Raw genomic sequence first — 25,046 nt, 5'->3', positions numbered from 1 at the left:
TGTTTTGTTTTGTTTTGTTTTGTTTTGTTTTCTGATTTTTTGAGACAGGGTTTTTCTGTGTAGCCTTGTTTATGGGCACAGCACCGAGTGTGGTGCTGCTGGGCCTTGTATATGATAGGCAAACAGTCTACCAACTCACCTACACCCCCAAGGCCTCCCTTCTTATTTACAGTGGTTTTCACCTTGCAAACCCATTGAAGAAAAAAATAAATACATACATACATACATACATACATACATATATATATATATATATATATATATATAGACTCAAAATTAAAAAGATTTAATTTATTGCATATTAATTTGGTCACCTTTCACATTTAAATTTAGCTACATAGCTAAAGAGATCAATGAGCCTGGCCTGTAATCCCAACAGTCAGGAGGCCGAGGCACCACACTCTCGGTGCTGTGCCCATAAACAAGGTCAGAAGTTCAAGGTCATCTTCAGCTACATATGAGGACAACCTGAGCTTGTGGAACCTGAGGGGATGACAAAGATAAGAAAAGGAAAGTGATCCAGACAGGAGTGAAATTGGAACAGAGAAAAGTATTAGGTATCCTTCCCTGGGATATACTGGGGGAGGAGTAACGTTCTATTTCTCCAACCCATTGTTTTAATTTTAGTTCATTGCCAGGGTATTTTAAATGGCTTCATTTTGTATATAGATACCAATTGCTTCAGCTTCTTTAGGGACAAAAAAAAAAAAAGTATCAGGAGATATGGCAACACTGACATGGATGTCCCAAAAGACACAGTCACCAGAGAAAGGAACAGGCGCTCCCTGAGTCCCCCAGTTTCCCAAACACCCTTTTCCTTTCAGTTCAGACATTTGACCCTGTAGGTACCTGAACTGACCTAGGTCCCCGGGGGTGCTTGAGTTGTTTATAGGGTGTCTTAACTCTAATTCAGAAGCCAGAGAGGCCTTTGCGTGGTTCTTGCTCCTGGCTGCAGGATAGAGTCATCTGGGGCGCTCTGACAATGCTGATGCCCAAATTGTGCCAGGCCCCAAGAGGTCTGATTCATGGTGGGTGTGGAGATCAGCATCCAACAACAGCCCGAGGAGGCTTGTTGGTGTCCAGGGGATGAGAACTTCTGGGAGGTTCCAAGCTTGGTGCCAGCTCCTTGAATGGCAGAGCAGAAGTTAGTCCCTGGCACTTCTCTGTGCCCAGCGTCCTGCCTGGCTGTGAAACGAGGACATGGGCTACGCTCTTGGCGCGTTCACAGACACTCTGAAAGGAAACAAATACCCCGAGTCTTGCTCCCTTAGGAGGGCAGGAACCTCAGACAGCACCATCTAAGCTGGAAAGGACAGAGCTCTCTGGTTTTATACACAGAGGATCTAAAGGGTCCACTCAGGGACAGGGCTAAGCTGCTCTGAGGGCCACGGTGCGAGAACTGCATAAGGGGGATGAAGAGCAGCCTCAGAGGGTACTGGGAGATGGCGAGGGAGTGTCTTGGTTAGATTTCTGTTGCTGTGATGAAACACTGTGACTAAAAGCAACTTGGAGAGAATGGGTATATTTCACTTATACTTTCTCCATCACTGAGGGAAGTCAGGGCAGGAACCTAGAGGCGGGAGCTGATGAAGAGGCCATGGATGGGTGCTGCTTACTGGCTTGCTCCTTATGGCTTGCTCAGCCTGGTTTCCTGTAGAACCCAGGATCCCACCAGATTAGGGGTGGCCCTACCCACAATTGACCAAGCCTTTCCCCATCGATCACTAATTAAAATGCCCCACAAGCTCACCTGCAGCTGGTCTTATGGAGGCATTTTCTCAGTTGAGGTTGCCTCCTCTCTGATGACACTTGCCTATGTCAAGTTGACATAAAAGCTAGCCATGAGAGAGGGAGAGTTGTGTTTATTTCAGTGCTGGGTATTGAACCCAGAGCTTTGGGCATTCTAGGCAAGACCTCTACCATTGGGTTATACTTCCAGCTCCCAGAGCTGATGTTTTGACTGGCCCTTGGAAATGAGAAGAGGTTTTCCAAAGAAAAAATAAGCTATGAACCTCACTCAGAGAAGAAACAGTAAATGCAAGTCCCTAAAATATCATTACTAAAGCACAATATTGACCAAGTAAAATTTAACAGGATGTTTTTACAGAATCAAGACAGTACAGTCAGATGCTTTTCCTCAGCTTAACTCTTTAAGAACAAGGTTTTTTTTTTTGGGGGGGGGGTTTAATATTTGGTTTTAATATAGTAATGTGACTGTAGTCTGTTAGATTTTTTTTTTCTGAAGTTGGAAAAAAATTTCTTTACCAAGATCTGCCTGTGCTTTATCTTCCCCGTGCTTCAGAAATGCCAGCTCCCTTACCCAGACCCTCTTTGCCTTCATAAAAGCTGCACGGTGGACCGTTCCTGATTGTGCAATGCAATATACTGTCAAGGCAGCAGCAGGAGGATGCCGTGCGTGTGCGTGACATAAGCTCATGTGTGAAATGCAGAGGTGGTAACTCCTGCTTTGCAGGGTTGCCGTGGCGAGGAATGAGGTCATTGATGGGGAAAGCACTCGGCGAGGTGCTTCATCTGTGGGTGAATGATGGCCGAGTGACAGAGGGTGGGCAGTGGGGACAGGTGGGAAGCGTGTGGGCAGGCTGTTGCAAGAATGACGGCTAGCGTGTGTGTTCCTGCTGCGGGGTGAGCCTGGGAGGGCTCTGCGAAATGCATAAGCAAGAAGGGGACCGGAATAAGGGAGGCAGGAAGTAGCATCCTGAGGACAGGCAGCCTGAGCTGGCCACCATGGGTCCACTTTAGCACTCAGCTTTGCTCTTCTCTCTTGCTGAAGGGCGGAATACCAGGAGACCGTCTGGCTATGATGACACCATCGAATGGCAGAGCTGAGGGGCCACGGGTATCTGCTTGTAGTTTTCTCTGAAGCTCCTGCCTGGTGTAAAGGCAAGTGCTACAAGAGCAGCCTGGAGACTGCAGGCAGTCTCTTCCTCTTTGGGAGCCACTTTTTCTGGCTATTCCCCACCTTAGAGCACCTGTGAAACAGCCTCAGAGAATCTTTACCTTCCTCAGCTCTTTGCCCTCTTGCCTCTTCTGTCTGAAGAGGGTGAAGAAAAATGGACCTTTCATTCGGTCTGGGTGGGAAGCTTTGTGACGGATGGTTTCCGGGCAGGTGGAAGTCATCTTTTCAGGTTTTCCCCTTCCTACTGTCTGTCTTCTTCTGACAAAAGACTAGACGTCTATTTGCATACAATAACTATTGTCCTGCCAGAACTCACCTTCATAGACTCACACAGGAGCCTCTTCAAAGCATCAGATACAGGGCACAGAAGCCAAATAATTAGCACCCATCGCTTCATACACTAAATCATATTCTTACTGGAACACAAAGTTCATCTGTCAAAATGTAGCAGAATGTTCTTATAGGATAAAGAAACACTATATTCCTATGCTTTGCTTAGTTTCACTATTTTATTTTGTGTCTGTAGGTAGTTTGCCTGCATGTATGTTCACCTATGTGTGTGAAATACCCAAAGATACCAGAAGAGGGCATCAGATCTCCCGGGACCTGGAGTCACAGACAGTTGTGAGCCACAGTGTTAGTGCTGGGAACCAAACCTTAAGAGTATAGCCCACCTTCTCAGCCCCTCAGTTTAATTCTTAATAACAAGCTTTGTGATATTAATACTCCGCTTTGACCAAGTAATGTGACAATAATACAGAATTTTATTATTCAAGAAGTTGGAGCCGATTTCTCTATGCCAGGTGTTAAAGCATTTAGGACAGTGGGCCTCTTTTAAAGCCTGGGCTGTGATGCTGGATACCTAACTCTGTACTTCCCAGACCTCAAACTTCACATTTATCATGGCTCGCTTTGCAGTGTGTAAATCAAAGGTCAGTTTTTATTTTCATCTTTAGTCCAAAACCAGGAGATGGAGGGTGGTAAAGGGGCTCTTCTCTTACCTAATGGAGGTATTGTTGAGTAAAGGAACTTAGTGTCACGGGGGCTTGATATTTCAAAATCTGCAACATTGGAATGTTGCCCTCATTATTTTTGTCTTTGAATCAGTTGGTTATTTTTTTTTTTTAAATGCCCGAATGAATTCCATGACTTTGGTTGTAATAAGTTTAGGTTCTCTGAAAAATGTCTGCTGGGAAGATGAGCAAACGCAGAGCCCTGGTCCAGGCTAGCAGGAGGAGAGATGGAAAGGCTAATGCCTGGGGGTAGGGGTACGGCACGGGCAGGCATGGGGGCTGAGATGAGCAGAGAAGCTGAACAGGGCCTCTGGAGCACTCATCCCTCACCTCTTCCCTTGCAGCTGCCTCTAGTTTGGGTCGTAGGCTATATTCAGAGTCCCAATCACTGCCGATCTTTGGTATTGTTTGGGACTAGCTTCTTCTGTTTGTGCTCCAATGGGATCAGCGAATCTTCCACAGGGCCACATCTGCCTTATATACTTTGGCCAAGACTAATGCTTGCCTTCCTTCCTTCTCTTCTTCCTCCTCCTCCTCCTTCCTTGCAGCAATGAACTTAAATCATGAAAGGGGCACAAGCTTACTCATTTTAAAAGCAGAAGCAGATCCATCGATGCCCCTGCACCTAGCCAAACATACATGTCCCAGAATGAATTCTCAGCCTTTGAAAGTCATTTCATCTAAGCTGTGTGTTATGGGAAGGGTGGGAGGTGGGCTACAGTTTACATGTGGTGTTTTTAGCCTTCAGATTCCATGTTGCATTAAAGAAGAATATCCTCAGGGAGTCTCCAGCTCAGGCTGGGACAGCATTGAACCAAATCGCAGCAGCCAACTGCTGCCCGATAGCTCAGATTCTAACAAGGAACCTTTCTCCCCCTGACTAGAGAGTTGGGGAAGAGGGAAAAGTGAGGAAACCTTGGCCGCCTTTCTCTCTTCCTAGAGGTAACAAGCTCCATTTCCAGGACAGTGTTGCGGAGAGGGAGGGTGATTTGTTTAGAGTCGGGAGGGAAGGGGGAAAGGTCCATCTTGGCCTGGGTTTTGGGTTAAGGTCCGTGCTACACAGTTTCATTCATTGGTGATTTTGCTGTCTCACGGAGCTCAGTGTCATGGAATTAGATGCGGTGGCTGTTGGCTGGTCAGGAAATTCCAAATGGGTATAAATAAATGCTGTGCAGCGGCTCCCGGGCTCCGTGCCTGTGAGTGTATGGAGTCTCTTTAATACCGGGGAAGTTTGCTGAGGCTTAGCTTCCCGTCTTGCTGAAAATGACAGCTTTTGTGTTCCTGGGTGGGTAAGTAGGAATGCCCAAAAAAAGACAGGGGAACGTGACATGTGGGTGGCGCCGCTGAGGTACAAAGTGGAGCTCTGTGCGTTATGAAAATATTGGCCTTCATTCCAGGCTGGAGAAAACAACTCGGCACTTGTCTCTGTGCTCAGTGAAAACGTTCCCTTCAGCCTGTGGCTTTGACACAACGGTGCCGCTGTAGCACTAGTGACCATTTCACATAGATGTTTAAGGCTTGAGTTTCTGAGTTTATGGTTTCCTTAAATCTCCAGGATTTCCCTTGTGTCGTTGTTAAGCAGTCCCTGTTTGTACATTTATCCTCGTGTTTTTTTTTTAAGATTTTTTTTATTTAATTTTATGTGTATGAGTGTTTTAACTGTGTGTGTATGCATACCATGCACAGGCCTGGTGCACCAGAGCCAAAAGAGGGCATCGAATTTCCTGGAACTGGAGTTAGAGGTGGTTGGGAGCTACTGTGTCCATCCTGAGAAATGAACCCAGGTCCTCTGCAAGACAAGCCAACGAGCTGGTCCTCTTAGCCAAAGAGCCACCTCCTCGGCCTTTACTCCTGTTTGTTCCAGATATATTCAGTCTGTTTCTGGTTTCCTATATCAGCTCCGTATGCACTGGGGTTCATGCAAGAGTTCTCCCACACATCCCCAAAAGTGTAGGCTGTGCCTTCTCTGTCATCTGACCTTGGATACTTGTCTGCTTTTCACAGAATCGTCCTTGTCACCTGGCCTGTTTCCTATTTATGCTTAAAGTTGCCCAAACTCCTTTTTGTGTTTTCCTAGGACAGGGTTTCCCTATGTAGCCCTTGTTGGCCTGGAATTCAATATCCAGGATGGCTTCAAACTCAGAGATCTGCCTGCCCCTGACTCCAAGTACTAGGATTAAAAAGGATTAAAGGTGTGCTTTACCATGCTGTGCTTCTATATTTGTGCCTGTGTGTGGTTTGGTTTGGTTTTCCTTTTTTTTCCTCTCTCTCTTTTGGTTTATTTTATAAGTATGGGTATTTTGCATGCATGAATGTCTGTGTAAAATGTAATGTGTCTGGTGCCTGAGGAGGTCAGAAGAAAACATAGGATTTCCTAGAGCTGGAGTTACAGATGGCTGTGAGCTGCAAAGTGGGTCCTAGGAATTGAACCTGGATCCTCTACAAGAGCAGCAAGTGCTCTTAACTACCACATCATCTCTCTGGCCCTGACGTGGAGTTCTGGGGGGGGGGGGGGGGGGGAAGCAGCTTTCCTGTGTGCGGGAGATAACCCTGGGCTGTATTCAGCACCGATTCTCTAACTAGACAGTAAGCATTAGTGAGCAGGCCGAATGGGTCAGGCCAGTGAGATGCCTGTAGACTCTTGACAAGACGTGGTTACATCTGTTGTTGGCACCGAACACCGGATAAAAGGGCAATTGTGCCAGCTACATGACACCTGCCTCTCTCATGCACCTCCCTCGTTCAGCATACCCGCTAACAAGACATAGGCTACTCTGTTCCCAGGAACAGTGGCTGGCCCTTTCTGCTTTCTTCCCTCCTCACTGCAGTTGCCTGACCTCTGGCCTCTTTAAGTCGTGTCCAGGGTAGAACCAAGGACGCTGCCAATGGGCTGCTGTGTTTGGGAAGTGGCTCGGTCTTGCTGGTCAGGAGGCAACTGGAAAGGTGCTGGTGAACAGGGCCTGCAAAGCGGGCCACCTGCAAAGCTGGAGCTCACCTGGTCTGCAATTAATTTCTACTTTCACTTGATCACTTGCATGCCATGCTGGGGAATTTTTGTAGCACATGTAGTCAACAGCTATTCTGTCATGGAGTGACTGGAGAAATTATGGGATAGCAGTAGACTCACTTTACACATTGAATTATTAGATCATCAGCCTAGGCGCCGCGGCGCACAGCTGTGAGCCCAGCGCTCAAGGAGCCAGAGGCAGGCGGATCTCTGTGTCTTCGAGGCCAGCCTGGTCTACAAAGTGAGCCCAGGACAGCCAAGGCTACACAGAGGAACCCTGTCTCGAAAAACCAAAAGAAGAAAAAAAAATAATAATAAATTATCACAGCAGTTTTGTGTGTGTATGTGTGCGTGTGTCTGGGTTCCTGTTGCCAGTTGCTTGACCATGAATGAAGAACCATATATAGCTAGTGTTCTTGTTTAACAAAATGAAAATGATACCTTTTCTCAGCTTGGGAAGACCCTGCTTGACTGGCCACCGTGGACATACACTGGGTGGTTTATAGGCACCCTTTGTTGCAGGGTTCGGGTGCCAACTCTGCTTGAGGACCTCCCCTGAGAGAGCAGAGTGCTCATTTCTGATATTTCGCATCCCCGGGGGAAGAGTACATTTTATTTTAGCCTAGGATACTTTGAAAAGTGAAGGTCTCTGCCCACTTTTTGTTTTACTTCCTTCCTGTGCGTGATCGGTGCTGGGCCGGGTCTCCCCTCTGCCTCTCCAGCACCCAGCCGTCACCCCAGCGTATCCATGTGCTTGCGTATACCCTGCTTCGGGACTCGAGATAAAGGTTAGCAGATTCCCTTGAGTTTTGAACAAGCATCACATATATCTCAGGCCACAACTTCATGGGGTCCTGATGGAACCAGAAGCAGAGCTCTGCATAATTTCCGGGTTATTCGGCCATTACTTATCTAGTAGTAGCAGCAGCAGCAGCATGGACCCCTCCCCCCCAGCATCCCTTCCCATCCTCACAGCAGTGATGCAGGTGCCTGTTTAATAATAAACGATCTCTTCCCCTACCGCATTTACTCATCAGTAGATTCTGCACAAGGCGTGAAACCTTGATGCCAACATATACTACGCATGTTCTATAAGCACCAGCCTAGCTAGGCACTGAAGGATTTAACTTTAAAAAAAAAATCTGCTCAGTTCCCACCTCCCTAAAACATTTACTGTTGAGGTAGGGGGTGCAAGCCACGTGCCTGCTGACCACAGCACGGTGGTCTGTCGCACACTGCAAAGGCTTTGGGAGCACACGGGAACAAGGTGGCCAGTTGTGCCCAGAGCAGGACCGCTAAGGCTCTAAGTGGGGCTTTGAGGAAGATGAGACATTTGACTTGGGACAGCGCGAGGATGATGGCAGTTGGTAGAATCCTGGGAAATGTGGCTATGTGGGGAGAGAAGCCACAGGTGGGTGCGAATGTTGTTTGGTATGCCGAGGTGAGGGGGTACAGCTGGGAAGTGCTGGGTTGAGGCTAAAGCGTGGAAGACTTCACACCACAGAAAGGGTATAACGGGCTATCAGACAGGTCAATGTGCAGAACTGACTGAGATGCAATGTGCTCTCAAAAGGAATACCTCAAAGAAAAGGGAAAGTCCCCAAAATATGCACCAGAGAGTAGATCTGACTGCTAAAGTTTCAAAACAAGCATGGTCAGGACCTTGGCCTGGCTCTGTGCCGACTGGCTGGCTTCATTCATGTACCTTAAAAATGGAAAGGAAGGGAGGGGAGGAGGAAGGAATTGAGTTTATATTATTGCATACTTCAGTCTCTGTCAGTCTGAAACAGTTTCCTTGCTTTGTGACTTTTGAGAATTTTAAAAAGAGTCCTTTCGCAGCTTTGGCCACTGTTGGCTTTCTCACTGTAGCAATATCCTCTTCCGTTCATGAGTGACAGTATGTTTTGTCGTGAGGTTTTTCCAAGACCACAGCGATATCCTCATCTTTGGTAGGAGATATTCCATCCACCAGCCCTAGCATCCATTCCTGTCTCTGTCAGCCACTGCCATGATGGTTGCTATATGGTAATTTTCTGTTCCCATAATCCTTACCTCGGTCATTAACTGGCAATCTACTCTAGTATTATGGACTCAACGATACTTATCAGTTGGTTATTATCATTAATTATATTATTTCGATGCTCAAAGTGGGATTCCGGAAGAGTGTCTGAGCCGGGCAGACCACTGACAGTGGTTTGAAATTGCTAATGTGTTAGAGGTCGATAGCAGTTGCTGACAGGCTGTGGCTTTTAGATGCCTTCATACAGCGAGCGTCACGCAAAGAAAGGTCTAGGCAGAAAGGAACACTCAGGACAAAAGGCAGGCCAACCCCAAACCCAGCTTGCAAGATCATCTCCTGGGTGTGTGTGTGTGTGTGTGTGTGTGTGTGTGTGTGTGTGTGTGTGTGTGTGTTTTGGAGAAGGTCCCATTTTTGGAGAAGTCTTTCCCCATTTGTTGAGTTTTTCCCTCCACGAGGCAGCTAGTCAGGTGTGGGTGGAGACATTAAAGTCAAGGAAGGGTTAAAAGTGCAAAGACTCGGGCTGGCTGCCAGCTCAGCCTTGTGACTGAAGCTTTGAATCCTTGCTGTTCCCCTCCCAGAATCTCAAAGAATGGGCAAGTCTGCATTCCTCCTCTCCCTGTGCTAAATCAGAGCTCAGATTCCCCAAGTGTCCTGCTTCCTGACATTACTCATGCCACCTCTGTCCTTCACAGATTAGATATAGTGTTGTTTAACGACCTCCAGAAGGGGAAAGCCCTCCCCCACCTTTTTTCTCTGCAATGAGTCATTGGCTTAAAGAAAACTGTTCTCCTTTTTAGTAGCAGAATGGGGCAGCAGATAGAGCTTGTCACAGCCTTGGTCCTAGGGTGCATCCTCCAGCTCAGCTGAGGTAGAGATGGACACCAACAGAATGAGTCAGCCTGCCTAAATATAGAAAGCGTAGGTTTGGGTAGTTTAACATCAGGCCGCACTTATATCTTGTTATGGAGACAATACTCACTTATGAGACTGAAGAGAAAACTTGTACAAAAAACCCTTGGAAGCCTACCAGAAGATGGAGAAGGGAGTTTTAATATATAATCTTGGGACTAGCCAGAGAAATCTTATTAAAATGTAAATGGACCTTTTCATTCCCTTGTTTAAAACACCCAATAGCTTCAAAATGCAGGTCAGGATCCAAAATTTGTCTCGTCCTCTCCCCCTCCTCTGCTAGCATGTTTCTTATCCCTTCCCCATGTACCCAGTCGGCTGCCACTGAACCTCTCAGGTGCAGCACCCAAAGATCACCACCCAAAGATCACTCCCTACCCCTGCCCGTCCTCCACAGCATTTCCTAGGCTAATCTGTACAGGCACCTGTCTGCCTCCTGTAGTTTGGGAGTCCCACCCAGGGAAGGCTCCTTCCATGGCTGTTCTACTCAGCATGGAGCAGGTCGCCACTTGTTGGCTCCTTTATAAATATTTACTAAGTGAAGAACTAAGTCTGTCTTCGTCCTAAGATGAGGACCTCCGCATGGAGTGCTGGGGTAGTCCCAGTAGGAAAACGGGAAATGTGGAGCCAGTGTATAAAGGAAGGCTTGTGTAGTTACAGACCTGGAGGTGAGTATGAAGTGGTTGGTTAGTTGGTTAGCTGGTGTGGGTTTGGTTTTTTTTTTTTTTTTTTTGAGACAGGGTTTCTCTGTGTAGCCCTGGCTGTCCTGGAAGTCATTCCGTAGACCAGGTTGGCCTCAGATTTACAGAGATCCACCTGCTTCTGCCTCCCAAGTGCTGGGATTAAAGGTGTGTGCCACCACAGCCCTTTGAAATCTAAAGATTTAAAGAAAGACACAGCCACGTAGACAAAGCCAACTGTAAAACTGCTGTTAGGCTACGTATAGTGTCAGTGGGTCTGGTACTTAAAGCTGTTGAAAGAGCCTTTCACTTTCATGAAGTGTTTGGACAGCTATTTAGAACAGCTGTAGGGAGGCACTGGCAAGATTAAGATAGGCAGTATACACTCCATGGGAAAAGAAGTCCCGCTTTCTTCAAACAGAGCCCAGCACACCTCTGTGTGGCTGAATAAATGGATGGGTTTTAGCTGGGAGGAAAAAAGAGCAGGTTTGAAAGTAACTAACTCTGTCCAGCACATGGGCAACCTGGGCAGATCCGGAGTTTGAGGCTATCTTAGGATGCAACGTATCAAGACTGTCTCACGAAGAAAAGTCAGTAAGTCAATAAAACAGAGCAACTTTGATAAATGTAAGAAAATGCCTTACCTGCCCCACATTCTTTTACGGCAGAATGCAGAATACCCATGTGACTGGCATCTCTCTTGCGGTTTTCTAAGAAATAACAGTGTTTCTCCTATAGATTTGGTTTTGGGAGGAAGGTGCTTGCTTGGCTATAAAAACCTGGTGCTCAGTTGTCTGCAGGAGTGCTTCCTGCTAGACCTGTTCTGAAGGGCATGATCCAGTTCCACTTCCTGCTTTCTCTATACCACTGTCCTTTCCTGGAGGAGTTGTCTTGCTAACTCGGACACCTTCAAACGCTGAAGCATTCACCTCCTGAGCTTTGCTTCGATTTCATTCATGCTATGGCTTTCTTTCCTGCCTCCAGACCATAGGTTCAGGGTCTTCAGTGATGCTTCCAACAGTGGCATAACACACTCGGCCACTTGTCCCTGTGGGAATCTGTGGTAAGGCCACGCTGATTCAGCTCTTAGGCCAGGTCCCTGTGCTTCCTGTGAGAGGGGACAATTATGTTGGTGGGAATTAACACTTTAGCCTCAGCAGTCAGTGAGACTGTCTGCTGAGAACAAACATGGTAAGCATGTGTGAGGTTGTGGCACACGGATGTAATTATTCTCCATGGCGCCCTCAGTAATTGGTCTTACGAGTATGCAGTAGAACAAAGAAGTCATTGTGTTCTGACTAATAGAGTAATAATATCAGAGCCCTGTCCATTTAAAAGTCCAAGGCACATTCCTTTGGAAAAGTCTAGTGCTTTTTGCTCGCAATAAAGAATAGTTCATTATGGCAGAAGTCTAGAACAATAATGAGTCTTACTCAACAGTGGCATTTTCTCAGAAAGTTATGTATTGCATGTTTTCTGTCATATACGTATTTTAAATTAAGAAAAAGAAAAGAAAGTAAAAATAGGAAGTCCTTAGAAAAGGGAGCACAAGGGAGGGAGTAAGAGGCAGGAGGAGTCAGTCAGAGGGTGGGGAGTGTGTGTGGCCATGCGTGAGAATGTCATCGCAAAGCCCATTGTTTTATACAGTGACTACACACTGACTGAAAAGATGGGCAACCAGGCCTGGTTGTGCAGATCTGTAATACCACCACTCACAGGGCAGAGGCCAGGGAATCACTGAGCGTGAGGACCAGAGAGCAAACTGCATGCCCAAGGGCCACATAGCAAGACTCTGTCCTTAAAAAGATCACCTGGTCCCTGACACACAGCATTACAGTTCTTTGAGAAATGGAGGGCTTAAGAGGTTACTGTGGGTAACGTGGTTTGCTCTGCTGGCCGTCTTCAGCAAGGCCTTCTCAGCTTTGGCACTACTGACATTCGGGGCCCGGAGGCCGTCTTGGGAAAGAGGACAGACCGGGCATTCAGCACCATCTCTGGACTCTACTCAATAAGCCACTCAACAGTTGTAGCAACTTTCACTGCCTTGTGACGTTGCCGGGTGTCTCCATGGAGAACAAAGCTGCGTCAGGACCCTCTGCTGGCAAGTCAGTAGTCCCAGTGTAGATAACCGCCATGGCTTTTAACGTATCTGTAGCTCAAATTCACCGGGGAAGGGAGAAGAGCCACAAGAAAATGCTACACTGTTCTTGAGGCCCCAGTCGGGCCCTTTTCATGGGGTTCGGTATTTGCAGGAGATGAATATACACAAAGGATGGCCTTATCGCCGGCGCGCTGATTTTGATTTCCCTCTGAACTCATGGGAGTCTGTCCTGGCTTGAGGAGTTTTCTCTAATTGAGGCTGTCACGTTATTTTTTCATTACCCCTAATTGCAGACCGGATGGATTGGGTAGGGAAAAGAAGAAGAAAGGACTCTATGACCTTTGATTTCCTGGTTGTAAGCCCAGCTCAGAAAAGATGCTGGCCACTGTTCGCAAGCCACCAAATGACCCGGACACACTGCCATAAAGGCTGCTGAGAATGCCTCGCTCCTGCTCTGCATCTCATTTTCTTTTTCCTCTGTGCCTCATCTGCACTAGACTGTGAGCTCCGTGAGAGCAGAGACCGTATTTCTTTCATTTACATGGTTGCTCCAGCTCCTACAACAGAAAGGTGAAGATGAATGGATGATAGATTTTAATAAGCCTTTAGTCTCAATATTGATTACAGGTTGAACCTAAGAATGCCTGTCTTTGCTCTAAACTTCCCAGTGGCTATTAAGACTGTCCCGTGTAACAGCACAGGCCTTTAAACCCAGTACTTGGGAAGCAAAAAGGCAGGCAGATCTCTATGAGTTCAAGGGCAGACTGGCTTATGTAATCAATTCCAGGTCAGCCAGAGAAAGACATGATAAGAGTGTCTTTAAGAAAGAAAATAAGAGGAAGAAGGACCCTAAACCATTTAATCTGGTTCTCTGAATTCAATCTCTCTTTGCCTAGTCAGTCTAGTCCCCACATAGGTGTCAAGGACATATTTGCTGATGCCTTTTATCCTGTATCCCCTTGTTGGTGGTTAAACACTACAGGGGTCAGAGGCCCTGCTCATGGTCCCAGGGCTAGGGCTCACCTGCACCCTTCTGCTGTCGTACCTGCCCTGAAGCTGTTCCCACGGACACAGTCCTGCCCCCCCCCCCCCCTTCCTCTGGCATTCTTATCATCAATTACCTGGTGTTCAAAACTCAATTTTAGAGCATCCCATTCTGTTTTGGCCACTTGTTCACGTATCACCTTCTGGCTTGTTGATAACATGCCTTTGGAACTAGCTTCAACCCATGCTGTGCTGGCATTCATTTTCCCAGCTAGCCCAAACCTCCTTTTATTTCCTATGAAACTTTCCCCCCACTCTTTCAACAGAATAGGATTATTTTTCTGCACCCAATAAATTCTCAATAAACGTTCTATAGTGAAGACAGAGGGGTGCTGGAGGTAGTTTGACTCCAGCACTGCCTTCCCAAACATTCAGAAAATTCTCGTAAACACCTGGGCAGCTCTCCAGTTCCAGAAGGGTTGGAAGCCGTTGCTCTCAGAATTCCACATAACCAGTGGAGATTTGGCGGTGTGAAAGCAGACATATTTCTGTTAGTCTAAAAAAGGTTTTGAGATGGCTAAAAAGTCTTCTTATAACGTAGCTATGGATTTTTTTTTTTTCTAAAAAGTCATTGGTTTTGTGCTTCCTTATTCTTGAATTTACCAATTTTCATAATAAAAGCTTAATTGTTGTAATACCTCCTTGGTTTGGTTATTTAACATCTTCTTCTTTTTTAGATATAGCCCCCAATTTGGGGTTAGGGATGAGAAGAGAATTTAGGATGGATAGAAACTATTGCATCTCTCAGAATTCAGGGTTATTTCTTATTTCTCTCATATAAAAGTACAGAGATGTTGGCTCCTCAAGAGTTTTAATGCTGCCTTTGACCCACAAAGCCCCTTAATCCAGATTCCTTCCAGCACTTGGTCTCTCTGTCCCCACAGGTAAACCCAAGGCCCAAGTTAACGGTCAGTGATCCTAGCATCATGTCTGCATTGGAGGAAGGAATTAAGGAAAGAATTTAAAAGATTATTCGTGGGTCTCTTGAAGGAGGTTCGGGTTGGGGTAGGGGTAGAGGTGGGGGCTGTTTCATGAACTGTCTTCTTATGGCCATACTAACAGTAAAAGGAGATTGGGGAAAATACTTGCTTTCTATTAATTCGTGCAGAAATAAGTTGATCTGTGGTGGAAGAGGAATATTAACTGTCCTCCCTTGCCACGCTCACACCCCGCCCACTTGAGCATGCTTAGATTTTTACTGCAATACATTCCTGAAGCAATAGTGACTTCTGCAGGAGCTAAGGAAAAAGCAGCCATGTTATTGTCCCTAACTCCACACCCTAAAAATAAACATTAAAGGAGTTTTGAACATCTGCTTTCTTCCTGACACCTTCTTAACTGGTGTGTGAGTCAGAGAAGATTTTTTTTTTTTTTTGAAAATTCAATCTATTGCTCTGAGGATGTTTATAGTATGAAAGAAAGATAAGACATACTTGTACAGAAAACTGAGGAATAAGTATGGGCCCTATAAATGCTACAGGTGTGCTGTCCCGTGCTTGTGAAAGGGCAATCAGGAGATTTAAAAAAGTGAGATTATATCCTGGGGCTGTTGGCCACACCTCCTTTCCAAACACTTGGGAGGCAGAGGCAGATGGATCTCCGAGATGGAGGCTAGCCTGGTCTACAAAGCTAATTCCAAGCCAGCCAGGACTGTGTAATGAGACTCTGCCAAAATAAATAGATAGAAAAAGATAGGTAGGTAGACAGACAGACAGAAAGACAAAAATATTTAAGTGAGACTAATATTTCAATATAATAGAATATTTGGTACCCAGGATAATTGTAAAAAATGACACTGAGGGTATCTGCTTGTTTGTGTATGTGTCTATCTGGTTTTGTTGTTGTTGTTTTCTTGCTAGAGAAAGAAATATGGGCACCAGGGTCTTTTTCAGTGTTCAGATCCAGCGGTGCTTGGGAAGGAAGTCTGCCGTGGTTAAATTCTAACTGTCCCTGATTTCCAAGGGAGAAGTCCAAACTGCCACTTGGGGATAATTCAGATTGACCCAGACCTTTGGTTCTCTACTAGCTGAGCTTGGGAAGTACCTAAATATAGGACAGTTAAAGTTTTGCTCAAAAAATGTGCTGTGGTGTGTGTGTGTGTGTGTGTGTGTGTGTGTGTGTGTGTGTGTGTGTTGGGGGAGTGGGGCTGAAACATGACACTGAATCCACTCACTTTTCCTGGGATCATCTTTAAGAAAGACGTAGAAGTCATGCCAGCTGCCACCGCCTCAGACTTGATTTTTTTTTTTCCTTTGTAAAGTCTCAGTGATATTCCTGCAAATACGCTCAGCCTCTTCTGCATTGGTTAAAGGGCATGTCTCATTAATTTTCTTTTAAGATTGCTGGCAAGGGCTCCGCTGTTGGAGGGAGACTTGGTGAGCGCTCACCTGTCAGGAGCCAGGTTGAGAAGTGCCCTTCAGTGCTCGGAAACAGTGGCCAATTGTGGCCCTGCCCTTCCTCAGGTGACCCGGGCTGAGTTTGCCAGGCCTGCCTCCAGAACACTGACTCTTTGATGAAGTGTCTGGCCCCCCGGGGGCAGACTGAGCCCTCAGTGGAGAGGCTCACATTGCCGGCATTATTTGGGCTCCTGGCAGAGCTGCACCGAGGAGCGGAGCGCAGGTTTTCCGAAGAAGGCGGCTTCCTGTTTTCATTAAGACTGGGGGGGACGGGGGGAATGCCGGACAGCTGAGTGTGCCTTGAGGGTGACGGCGGCGGGACGCCGGGAGCCCTCATTGGTGCACGCTGGGCCTATGGTGTCCCTGCGGGCCCGGGAGGTGTGCGCGCGAGTTGACAGGCGTTCCCTTAAGTGGAGAGGAGCGGAATCTGGGCCTCGGGTGCGGCGGCTGGAGGCTGTCCTGCTGTGGGCCTGCTGCGGTAGGTGAGCTGGGGAGGGCGGGTCCGCGGGCTGGGGTGGACTGGGGGGACCTGGGCCAGTGTTTAGGAGGTTAGGGCGACCTGCTGATGGCTCCGGCCCTTTCCCCGCTACCTCCCAACTCCCCTCCCCCATCGCCGCACTGTGAGCCCCGTTTGAGTGTTCCCCCCTCCCCCAGCCGACACCCGGAGTTGGTGGGATCTGTCTTCTCTTTCCTTCCTCTGGAATTTCAGACAGTTCTGGAAACAGGTCTGGCTGCATATTTTGAGCTAGCTCACTGTCCTGTAGAGTTGGAGAGAGAAGGGAAGACACGTTCTGTTAGCATGAGCTCAAATTTCCAGGCACTGGCTCCCGGTCCGCTCATGCTGGGGCACTTATTTTAAACAGAATTCCTTAACATTTACTCTAAGTAGTTTTAATACTGCTTTTTTGTGGTGGCGGCGGCCCTGGGGGTTTGGGTTTGGGGGTTATGTGTGTATAGGAAATGGTTGTGGGGGGGGGGGGGGGGGCAGGATGAGAACGTGTGAAAGTGTGCCCATTTTTATTCCTGCTTGGCAATCCTTCTAAACTTTTCAAAGTTTCAAAAGAGAGAAAAATGTAGAGGCAAAGGGGGTCATTCCCCACCAGCTGTACTATGGAGCAGTGTTGAGGGCTGGGAGGACAGGCAGCAGCCTAAATTTGCTTCAGATTTTTGGGCCGGACAATAGTGTAGGCAGGGGGATAACCAGGACTGGGGCGGGGGGGGGGGGGGGGGGACAGATGGCTCTCATGTTCACTCCTAGCTTTTGGTCCTTTCCATAGTCCTGAAAGTGCAGGCCTTCTCAGTGTGGCTATAGGAAAACATATGACCTAATCCTACAGTTTAAACAAACAACGGCCTTGCTTTCAAATTTGAAATGCATGGTTCAGATCAGCAACAAGTTCTATGCTTTGAAAGGTTCTTGTGTTTTTCTTTCTTTTTTTTTTTTTCTTCCTTATGTTTGGTTTAGCCAGAAGTAGCATTTACTGAATACCACATGACCCCAAAGTTGGGGTCTGGTGCTCTTACTTCCATTCAGACCTGTTTGGATTGCTTATGACTACAAAGCCGGGTATTTGTGAGTTAGTAAATGTTATGTCAGGAAGCAAAACAGGGCAGAGTGGAGAAAACTTGGCTCCAGTTGGGAGGCAGTTTTAAGTAGGGAAAGAAACCGAGCAGTAGGCAAAAGTCTGTCCTCTGACTGTACTCTTGCACCCTGGCTACCAGAGAACTTGCCCTGTTCTGTGTCTCCCCAGCCTGGAAGGAAGAAAGGGTTAGGGCAAAATGGAATCATTTGGAGACAGTCAGACCCTGGGTGGTTCTTGGCCACCGGAAAGAATGACTACCAGACCGACAGAAAAATGTACACACCATACGCACGCATTCACACTGACATCTCTGGCTCCGTGCTTCTGCCATGACCCATTCTCTTAGTCTGCTGACTTAGTGCATTTTGGGACTTAGTGGACACTGCCAAAGGTAGGAATCTTAGTAACTGCCCTCTTTTCCTTCAAAGAACTGTGGAAGACAAATGAAATCCACACAGCCATGTTGTAAGGCTTTTAGCACTAATGTAGTCTGTTTGGCTTTCAAGGCTATTGTTTCATAATATTATGAGTTGAATACTTAAATGTCCTTTTATTAATTGAGGGATGCTTAGTACTGTGGATTGCTCTACTATTGAGCTACATCCATAGCCGTCTTTACTGTTTATTTTGAAGTAAGATCTCTTTCAGTTGCCAAATTGGCCTTGAACTTAGTCTCCTCCTGCTTCAGTCTCCCCAGTACCTAGGACTCAGACTTGTCCCATGGTGATGGGAAGTGTCTCCAACTTCATTCAGAGAGTTGAAGTTCAGAAAATAGGACTCAGCACTTGGGAGGCAGAGGCAGGCGGATCCTGTGAATTCAAGGTCAGCCAGGTCTACAAATTGAATCTAGGACAGCCAGGGCTACACAGAGAAACTCTGTCTTGAAAAACCAAAAAAAAAAAAAAGAATATGGGACAAACAACTCTTAAATCAGACTAGCTTGTGCTACACTCCACAAATAATTGTTCTTTTTTTAGTATGAACATGTAATAGGAATATAGATATGTAATGTGTGTGTCGTTTCCTTCTCTCTCTTAGAAAAAGCAGATGAAGTTCTGAATGGAGACCATAACAAGGAACAGAAAGACCCATATTTTGTGGAAACCCCGTATGGTTTTCAGCTAGATTTGGATTTCGTCAAATACGTGGATGACATTCAGAAGGGAAATACGATCAAGAAACTGAACATCCAGAAGAGGCGAAAACCATCGGCACCATGTCCAGAAGTCAGGGCCCCACCTGGTCCTCAAGGTGTGTGGACTTCCACTGAATCCCTGTCGTCCTCCAACAGTGATGACAGCAAGCAGTACCCCAGCTTCCTCCTAGCCAGGAGCCACGTTACGTCAACCCCGATCCCACGGCCACCTGCCCCCCTAGAGAACTCATCTACTTTTGCCATCCCAGAAAATCGACAGCTGCTGCCCCCTCCCTCACCCCAACTCCCAAAGCACAACCTTCATGTCACCAAGACGTTGATGGAGACCAGGAGAAGGCTCGAGCAGGAGAGACTCACCATGCAGATGGCACCGGGTGACTTCAGAAGGCCCAGGCTGGCCAGTTTTGGGGGCATGGGCTCCACGAGCTCCCTCCCATCCTTTATGGGTTCTGCTAATCACAACCCTGCCATGCACCAGCTTCAGAACGGCTATCAGGGCAATGGGGATTTCAACAGCTGTGTCCCAGCAGCTCCCACCACGTCCTCCATCGGGAGCTCCATCCGGCACAGCCCACTCAGTTCAGGGATCTCCACCCCAGTGACCAACGTGAGCCCCACGCACCTGCAGCACATCCGAGAACAGATGGCCATCGCCTTGAAACGCCTGAAGGAACTTGAGGAGCAGGTGAGAACCATCCCCGTGCTCCAGGTTAAGATCTCTGTCTTGCAAGAAGAGAAAAGGCAGTTGGCCTCGCAGCTGAAAAACCAGAGGGCCGCGTCCCAGAACGACTTGTGTGGTGTGAGGAAGCGCTCCTACAGTGCAGGCAACGCGTCCCAGCTGGAGCTGCTCTCCCGAGCCCGAAGGGGTGGCGGTGGCGGGGAATTATACATTGACTATGAAGAGGAAGAGATGGAGAGCGTGGAGCAGAGCACCCTGAGGATCAAGGAGTTCCGGCAGCTCACGGCCGACATGCAGGCGCTGGAGCAGAAGATTCAGGACAGCAGCTGTGAGGCCGCCTCAGAGCTCAGGGAGAATGGGCAGTGCCCGTCTCGGGAGTGCAAGTCTGTGGCTGTGGGTAGCGATGAGAACATGAATGACATTGTTGTGTACCACAGAGACTTCAGGTCCTGCAAGGATACGGCTGTGGGGACAGTCACCGAGACAAGGAATTTTGGCATCAGCGTGACAGAAGCCATGCTCGGGGTTATTACTGAGGCTGACAAAGAGATTGAGCTACAGCAGCAGACCATAGAGGCCTTAAAGGAAAAGATTTACCGCCTGGAAGTACAGCTTAAAGAAACGACCCATGACCGGGAGATGACTAAGCTCAAGCAAGAACTACAGGCTGCTGGATCCAGGAAGAAAGTTGACAAGGCCACAATGGCCCAGCCCCTTGTCGTCAGCAAGGTGGTGGAGGCCGTGGTGCCAACCAGAGACCAAATGGTTGGCAGTCATGTGGACACAGTGGATTCGTGTGTTGGGACCTCTGTGCAGACAAGCAGTGTGAGCACCTCCTGCCATCCTGACCGCAAGAATCAAACCGTGGGGCCTGAGCTGCCCATGAATTGGTGGGTAGTGAAGGAAAGGGTGGGAATGCATGACCGATGCATAGGGAGGTCTGTGGAGACTTGTGACCGGAGCGTGGGGGTGGAAGTCAGCGTCTGTGAAACAGGCAGCAACACAGAGGCTTCTGGGAGTGACCTAACACTCCTCAAGACAAACTTGAACCTCAAAGACGTGCGGTCCATTGGCTGTGGAGATTGCTCCATTGACGTGATTGTCTGCTTTCCCAAGGAGTGCACCTCACGAAGCATGAACACAGAGGCTCTAGGCCGGGAGGAAGCTGCTGTCATGGCGGTGCCTCATACCACAAACCAGCACACCAGCACCAATCTGGAGCAGGTGGACCAGGGCACTAATACGGAGGCGGCCACCCTGGTGGAGTCCTGCACCAACACTTTCCTCAGCACTCTGGAGAAACAGACCAGCACCCAGACAGTGGAGATGCGAACGGTGGCCATAGGAGAAGGCCGGGTCAAAGACATCAACCCCTCTGCTAAGACTCGGTCTGTTGGTGTTGGGACAGTGCTGTCTGGCTCTTCTGAGTTTGACAAGCCATCTGCTGTGAAGACCAAAGAGTCGGGTGTGGGACAGATAAATATCCACGACAGCTATCTGGTTGGTCTCAAAATGAGGACCATAGCGTGTGGGCCTCCGCAGCTGACCGCGGGACTGATGGGCAGCAGAAGGAGCGTGGGTGTTGGGCACGAGCCAGTAGGGGATCTACCGGAGGAGCCCCCTCAGCCTCAGGTCGCACCTGGAATGATGACTGGCTTGAATCACTACATCGAGCGCGTGCAGAAGCTGCTGGCAGAGCAACAGACATTGCTGGCTGAGAACTACAGTGAGCTGGCGGAGGCTTTTGGGGAGCCTCATTCACAGATTGGCTCCCTCAATTCGCAGCTCATCAGCACCCTGTCATCCATCAATTCCGTCATGAAGTCTGCAAGCACGGAAGAGCTCAGGAACCCCGACTTCCAGAAAAACAGTCTGGGTAAAATCACAGGTAGGTGGGACCTGAGAATGAGAACGTGGGGAAACTTATACGTGGGGAAACTTCGTAGCCTGAGGCTCTGAATAGGAAGTCCAAAGCATGGCACCAACTTTCAGCAAGGTCCATTTTGCTCTGTTGTAGCAAAGGGTATGTAAAAAAATTATGGTGAGATGGAGCAAGAATAGACTCATTGCCAGGATGGTGACATCAGTCCGTTCATGGGGGCAGAGGGATACATTTTCTACCTCATGAATTGTTGGGAACACTTTCAAACCTTAAGAAAGATGAGGAGAATGTCTTTCTAGGAAGTAAGGCCCTTTTTGGTTTTAGCTGCTGGCACCATTCTTTGGAGACATGGAGAAAGCTTCAGGATGGTAATGAGCTGAATGCAAACCAAGAGCCTGGATCAGCAGCCTTGCTGATCCTCAGTATCTCGTAACTCCTTTGGCCTCTGGCTTCAGGACAACAGAAGGAAGCAGGTCCACGAGGCCTGGCTACACCTGGGGGTGTCCTCTGAGGAATTATAAAATGCTTCATGTCTGTCTTCTGGTTATGCATTTGCTCATTTTATACAGAACTGCTTTAAAAACTCCTGTATTGTTTATACGAGTAATTGTCAGTAAATGACCAATTAAAAATTCTAGAGGGAAATGTTCTCTGTTAACATTTTATGAGAGGGCAGACACTTCATCGACTTATTAAGATGGCAAGTAACCTTTGAATTACCACTTCATCTCAGCACAGGCACAGGCTCTGAGGATAGCTTAGGGAGTTCAAACAGCGTGCCTCCCTGCTGGGTCACCAGGCCATAGGCAAGAGTGTTAGGTCAGGAAGTAGCACGCGTTATCTAAGCTCTGCCTCCAGTTATGGGGACAGGGAGTGAAGTGTCTGGAGTGGAAGGTATGCTTTTGAGATGAGGGACCCATAAGCAAGAGCTGACAACAGGGGTCTTTTTCCTTTGCTCATGATGATCAGTACATGCACTCATACCCTTCTCACATCCCTTGAGATTCCTGCTTGTCTGTTTTTCTTCAACTTGAAGCCTGTCATTGAGCAATCACCCTGGAATATGTTTGGGTGTAGCATCTTCCCAAGAGACTCGTTGAAATGACTTTCCTTGGAACTCTGACAGTACACAGTGCCCAATAGGCCTGGGCACAATCCCAGGCTCCCATTCCCTGGTTCTGTAGTTCTCATGAACTAGCATTACTTAGAAAGAAGCGTGCTCATTAAGGTAGTTTGGGGGCTATAGATTTTAGTAAGACACCCAAAGAAGTCTCATTGTGCCTCTTTATGTCCAGAAAGGACAGCCATGAAAGTAGACTAGCAGATACCCTATCTGTATCTTCCTAGGTTTATGCTTTTAAATCACGGTGATTATTAGTTTTTAGTATCTGTGCACTAGGACCAAGTTTATTGTGAAAGAAAAATATGACAACTGATACTTATGTGGTTTTACCTTTTAGAATTCAGAGACTCAAATATACAGAGGAGTTATTCTAGAATAAACAGGATTAGACTTATAATGTGGGCTAACATCTGCCTTCTCATCTTTTAAAAAAAAAATCATGATGTCAGAATAGACTTCTTCATCACCTCAGACACAGGTGGCAGGCGGGATTATGAAAACATGTTTTTCCCAGCCTGACTGCCTTCCTCCCAAAACTAGAATTACTATTTCACACTCTTGTCAAGAATACTGCACTGTACCCCTGGACCAGTTTGTGTGGCCTCCTGAGCACAGAGGCTGGGGAATGTTTTATTTGACTAACATGATGTGTTTGGGGCTGTGTCCAGTTATGCTGTGATTCCATACATTGGCAAGTAGCTCCGACCCTGCAATGAACACCTAATAAACCATCGAATACACAGGAGATCTGTGGCAGCTGGGAACAAAAGGAGAAAATGCCGTCGGGAGCAGGTGGTTAGTTAGAGTGGCAACCCCTGTCAGAGCACACGAGAGCGCAATCTTAAAGACTGTCTATAACTCATGCCACATACATATTGTAACCAAGGTCTGACAAGAAAGGAATTAGATCAAGAATTTACTCCACGTTGGGCGACTGCATATGTGGACTGAAAATTTAGGCAGCTTGCTACAGGAAGGGTAGTAGCAGTCTTTTATTTGTTCTGAGACAGGGTTTCCCTGTGTAGCCTTGGCTGTCCTGGAACTCACGCTGTAGACCGGGCTGGCCTCACAGAGACCCATCTGCATCGGCCTCCCAAGTGCTGGGATTAAAGGTGTGCCGCCGCCACCCAGCCTGGTGGCAGCATTCTTACTGTCTGCAAGCCATGTGTAAGGAAGTGTCACAGGACACTGGATCACAGTGACTTATAATCCAGAGTATCGCTCACAGAGTGCAGAATGCATGTCACTGCCGAAAGGCATTAGTTTGTACAAGCATATCCTCAAAAAATTAAATAAATAAATAAAAAAGTAATAACAATAATAAGGAATTGGTTCTGACAGGCCTGAGTATCAGTAGTCCTCAGGCAGTCTGAGTCCGGATTCTGTCTGCTGTCTTTGTGCCTTCACACGGTTGTAATGAAGAGTCAGGGAGTGGAAGAGGGGAGCTTGGCGTAGTCCACAGCACGGAGCATCAGTGCTGAAAGTTGCTGCCTCTGCTGTCTTAGCTCTTCCAGAAATGGATTCATTAAGAAAAGTTGCCAAGCAAAGCTTATGGGAATAACCTTTGATTGCTTTTTTTTTTTTTTTTTTTTTTAATTTTTACTTTTTTGTTTTGAATGTGTGTTTTGCCTGAATATGAGTGGTTCCTGCAAAGGTCAGAAGGAGCATCACATCCCCAGAACCTAGAATTATAAATGTTTGTGAGCCACCATGTAGGTGCTGGGAATTGAACCATGTCCTCAAGAGCACTGTTTACTATCTTGCTGGGCTGTGGTGATGCACACCTTTAATCCAAGCGCTCAGGGGGCAGAGTTTGAGGATAGTCTGGTCTACAAAATGAGTTCCAGGACAGCAAGGGCTGGCTGTCCTGGAACCCTGTCTGGGGGGTGGGGGGACGACACTCACTGAGTCATCTCATTAGCCTCCTCCCCTTGTAATCTCAAAAAAAAAAAAAAAAAAAAAAAAAAGAGTCTTTTGAGGCAGGGTTTCTCTGTGTAGCCCTGGCTGCCCTAGGCCTCACTCTGTCAACTGCACTGGCCTGGAAGTACCACCTGCCTCTGCCTCCTGCAGTGGTGGAATTAAAGGCTTGTACCACCATTGCCCAGCTTAATCTCAAATTTTTATGTTCATAATTGTATCTTGTGAATTCACACACACACACACAAATTATTATGCCTGTCCGACTAACATTTTTATGTAGCTTGTGTCTTAGAAACATGCTTTCTTTTTCTAACAAAATTTGAATCCCAAATCCTGCTATTTCCCCCCGTATATTTTCTTACTTAAGTGGCCATGAGCATTCTCCCGGGATTTGAGGGACAGTGTGTTCATAGCTTTGACACAGCAGAACTTGGTGATGAGTAGTTGTGTTTCTCCAATACAGTTAAAAACGGCCAGAGGAAATGAGTTCACTCCCTGCTTCTCTTGACAAACCCTCACTGGATGGATCAGACTGGCCTTTTACTGCATCCTTCCAGGTGTGCACTGTGACACACACACACACACACACACACACACACACACACACACACACACA

At 47.3% G+C, this 25,046-nt stretch overlaps 1 protein-coding gene across 4 annotated transcripts in view; it reads left to right on the top strand.

The window, feature by feature from the left end:
* The window catches only part of Kank1 (KN motif and ankyrin repeat domains 1), a 186,884-nt gene that overhangs the window by 145,047 nt on the left and 16,791 nt on the right, over positions 1–25,046 (top strand). For 2 of the 4 annotated variants that reach the window (XM_055613875.1, XM_055613873.1), the window contains exons 1-2: positions 16,289–16,565; positions 18,709–21,393. In XM_055613875.1, the coding sequence (XP_055469850.1) occupies positions 16,442–16,565; positions 18,709–21,393 (2,809 nt within the window). In that variant the 5' untranslated portion in view covers positions 16,289–16,441. Of the gene's footprint in view, positions 1–16,288; positions 16,566–18,708; positions 21,394–25,046 lie in introns of those variants that run through there. The other 2 variants (XM_055613874.1, XM_055613876.1) reach the window with 1 other exon arrangement.

The sequence above is a fragment of the Psammomys obesus genome, unplaced genomic scaffold, assembly GCF_907164565.1.
Source record: "Psammomys obesus unplaced genomic scaffold, mPsaObe1.curated_primary_1811, whole genome shotgun sequence".
NCBI classification, from domain to species: Eukaryota; Metazoa; Chordata; class Mammalia; order Rodentia; family Muridae; genus Psammomys; species Psammomys obesus.
Note: the sequence above shows the minus strand (reverse complement) of the source record. Positions and strands in the feature narration are given on the sequence as shown.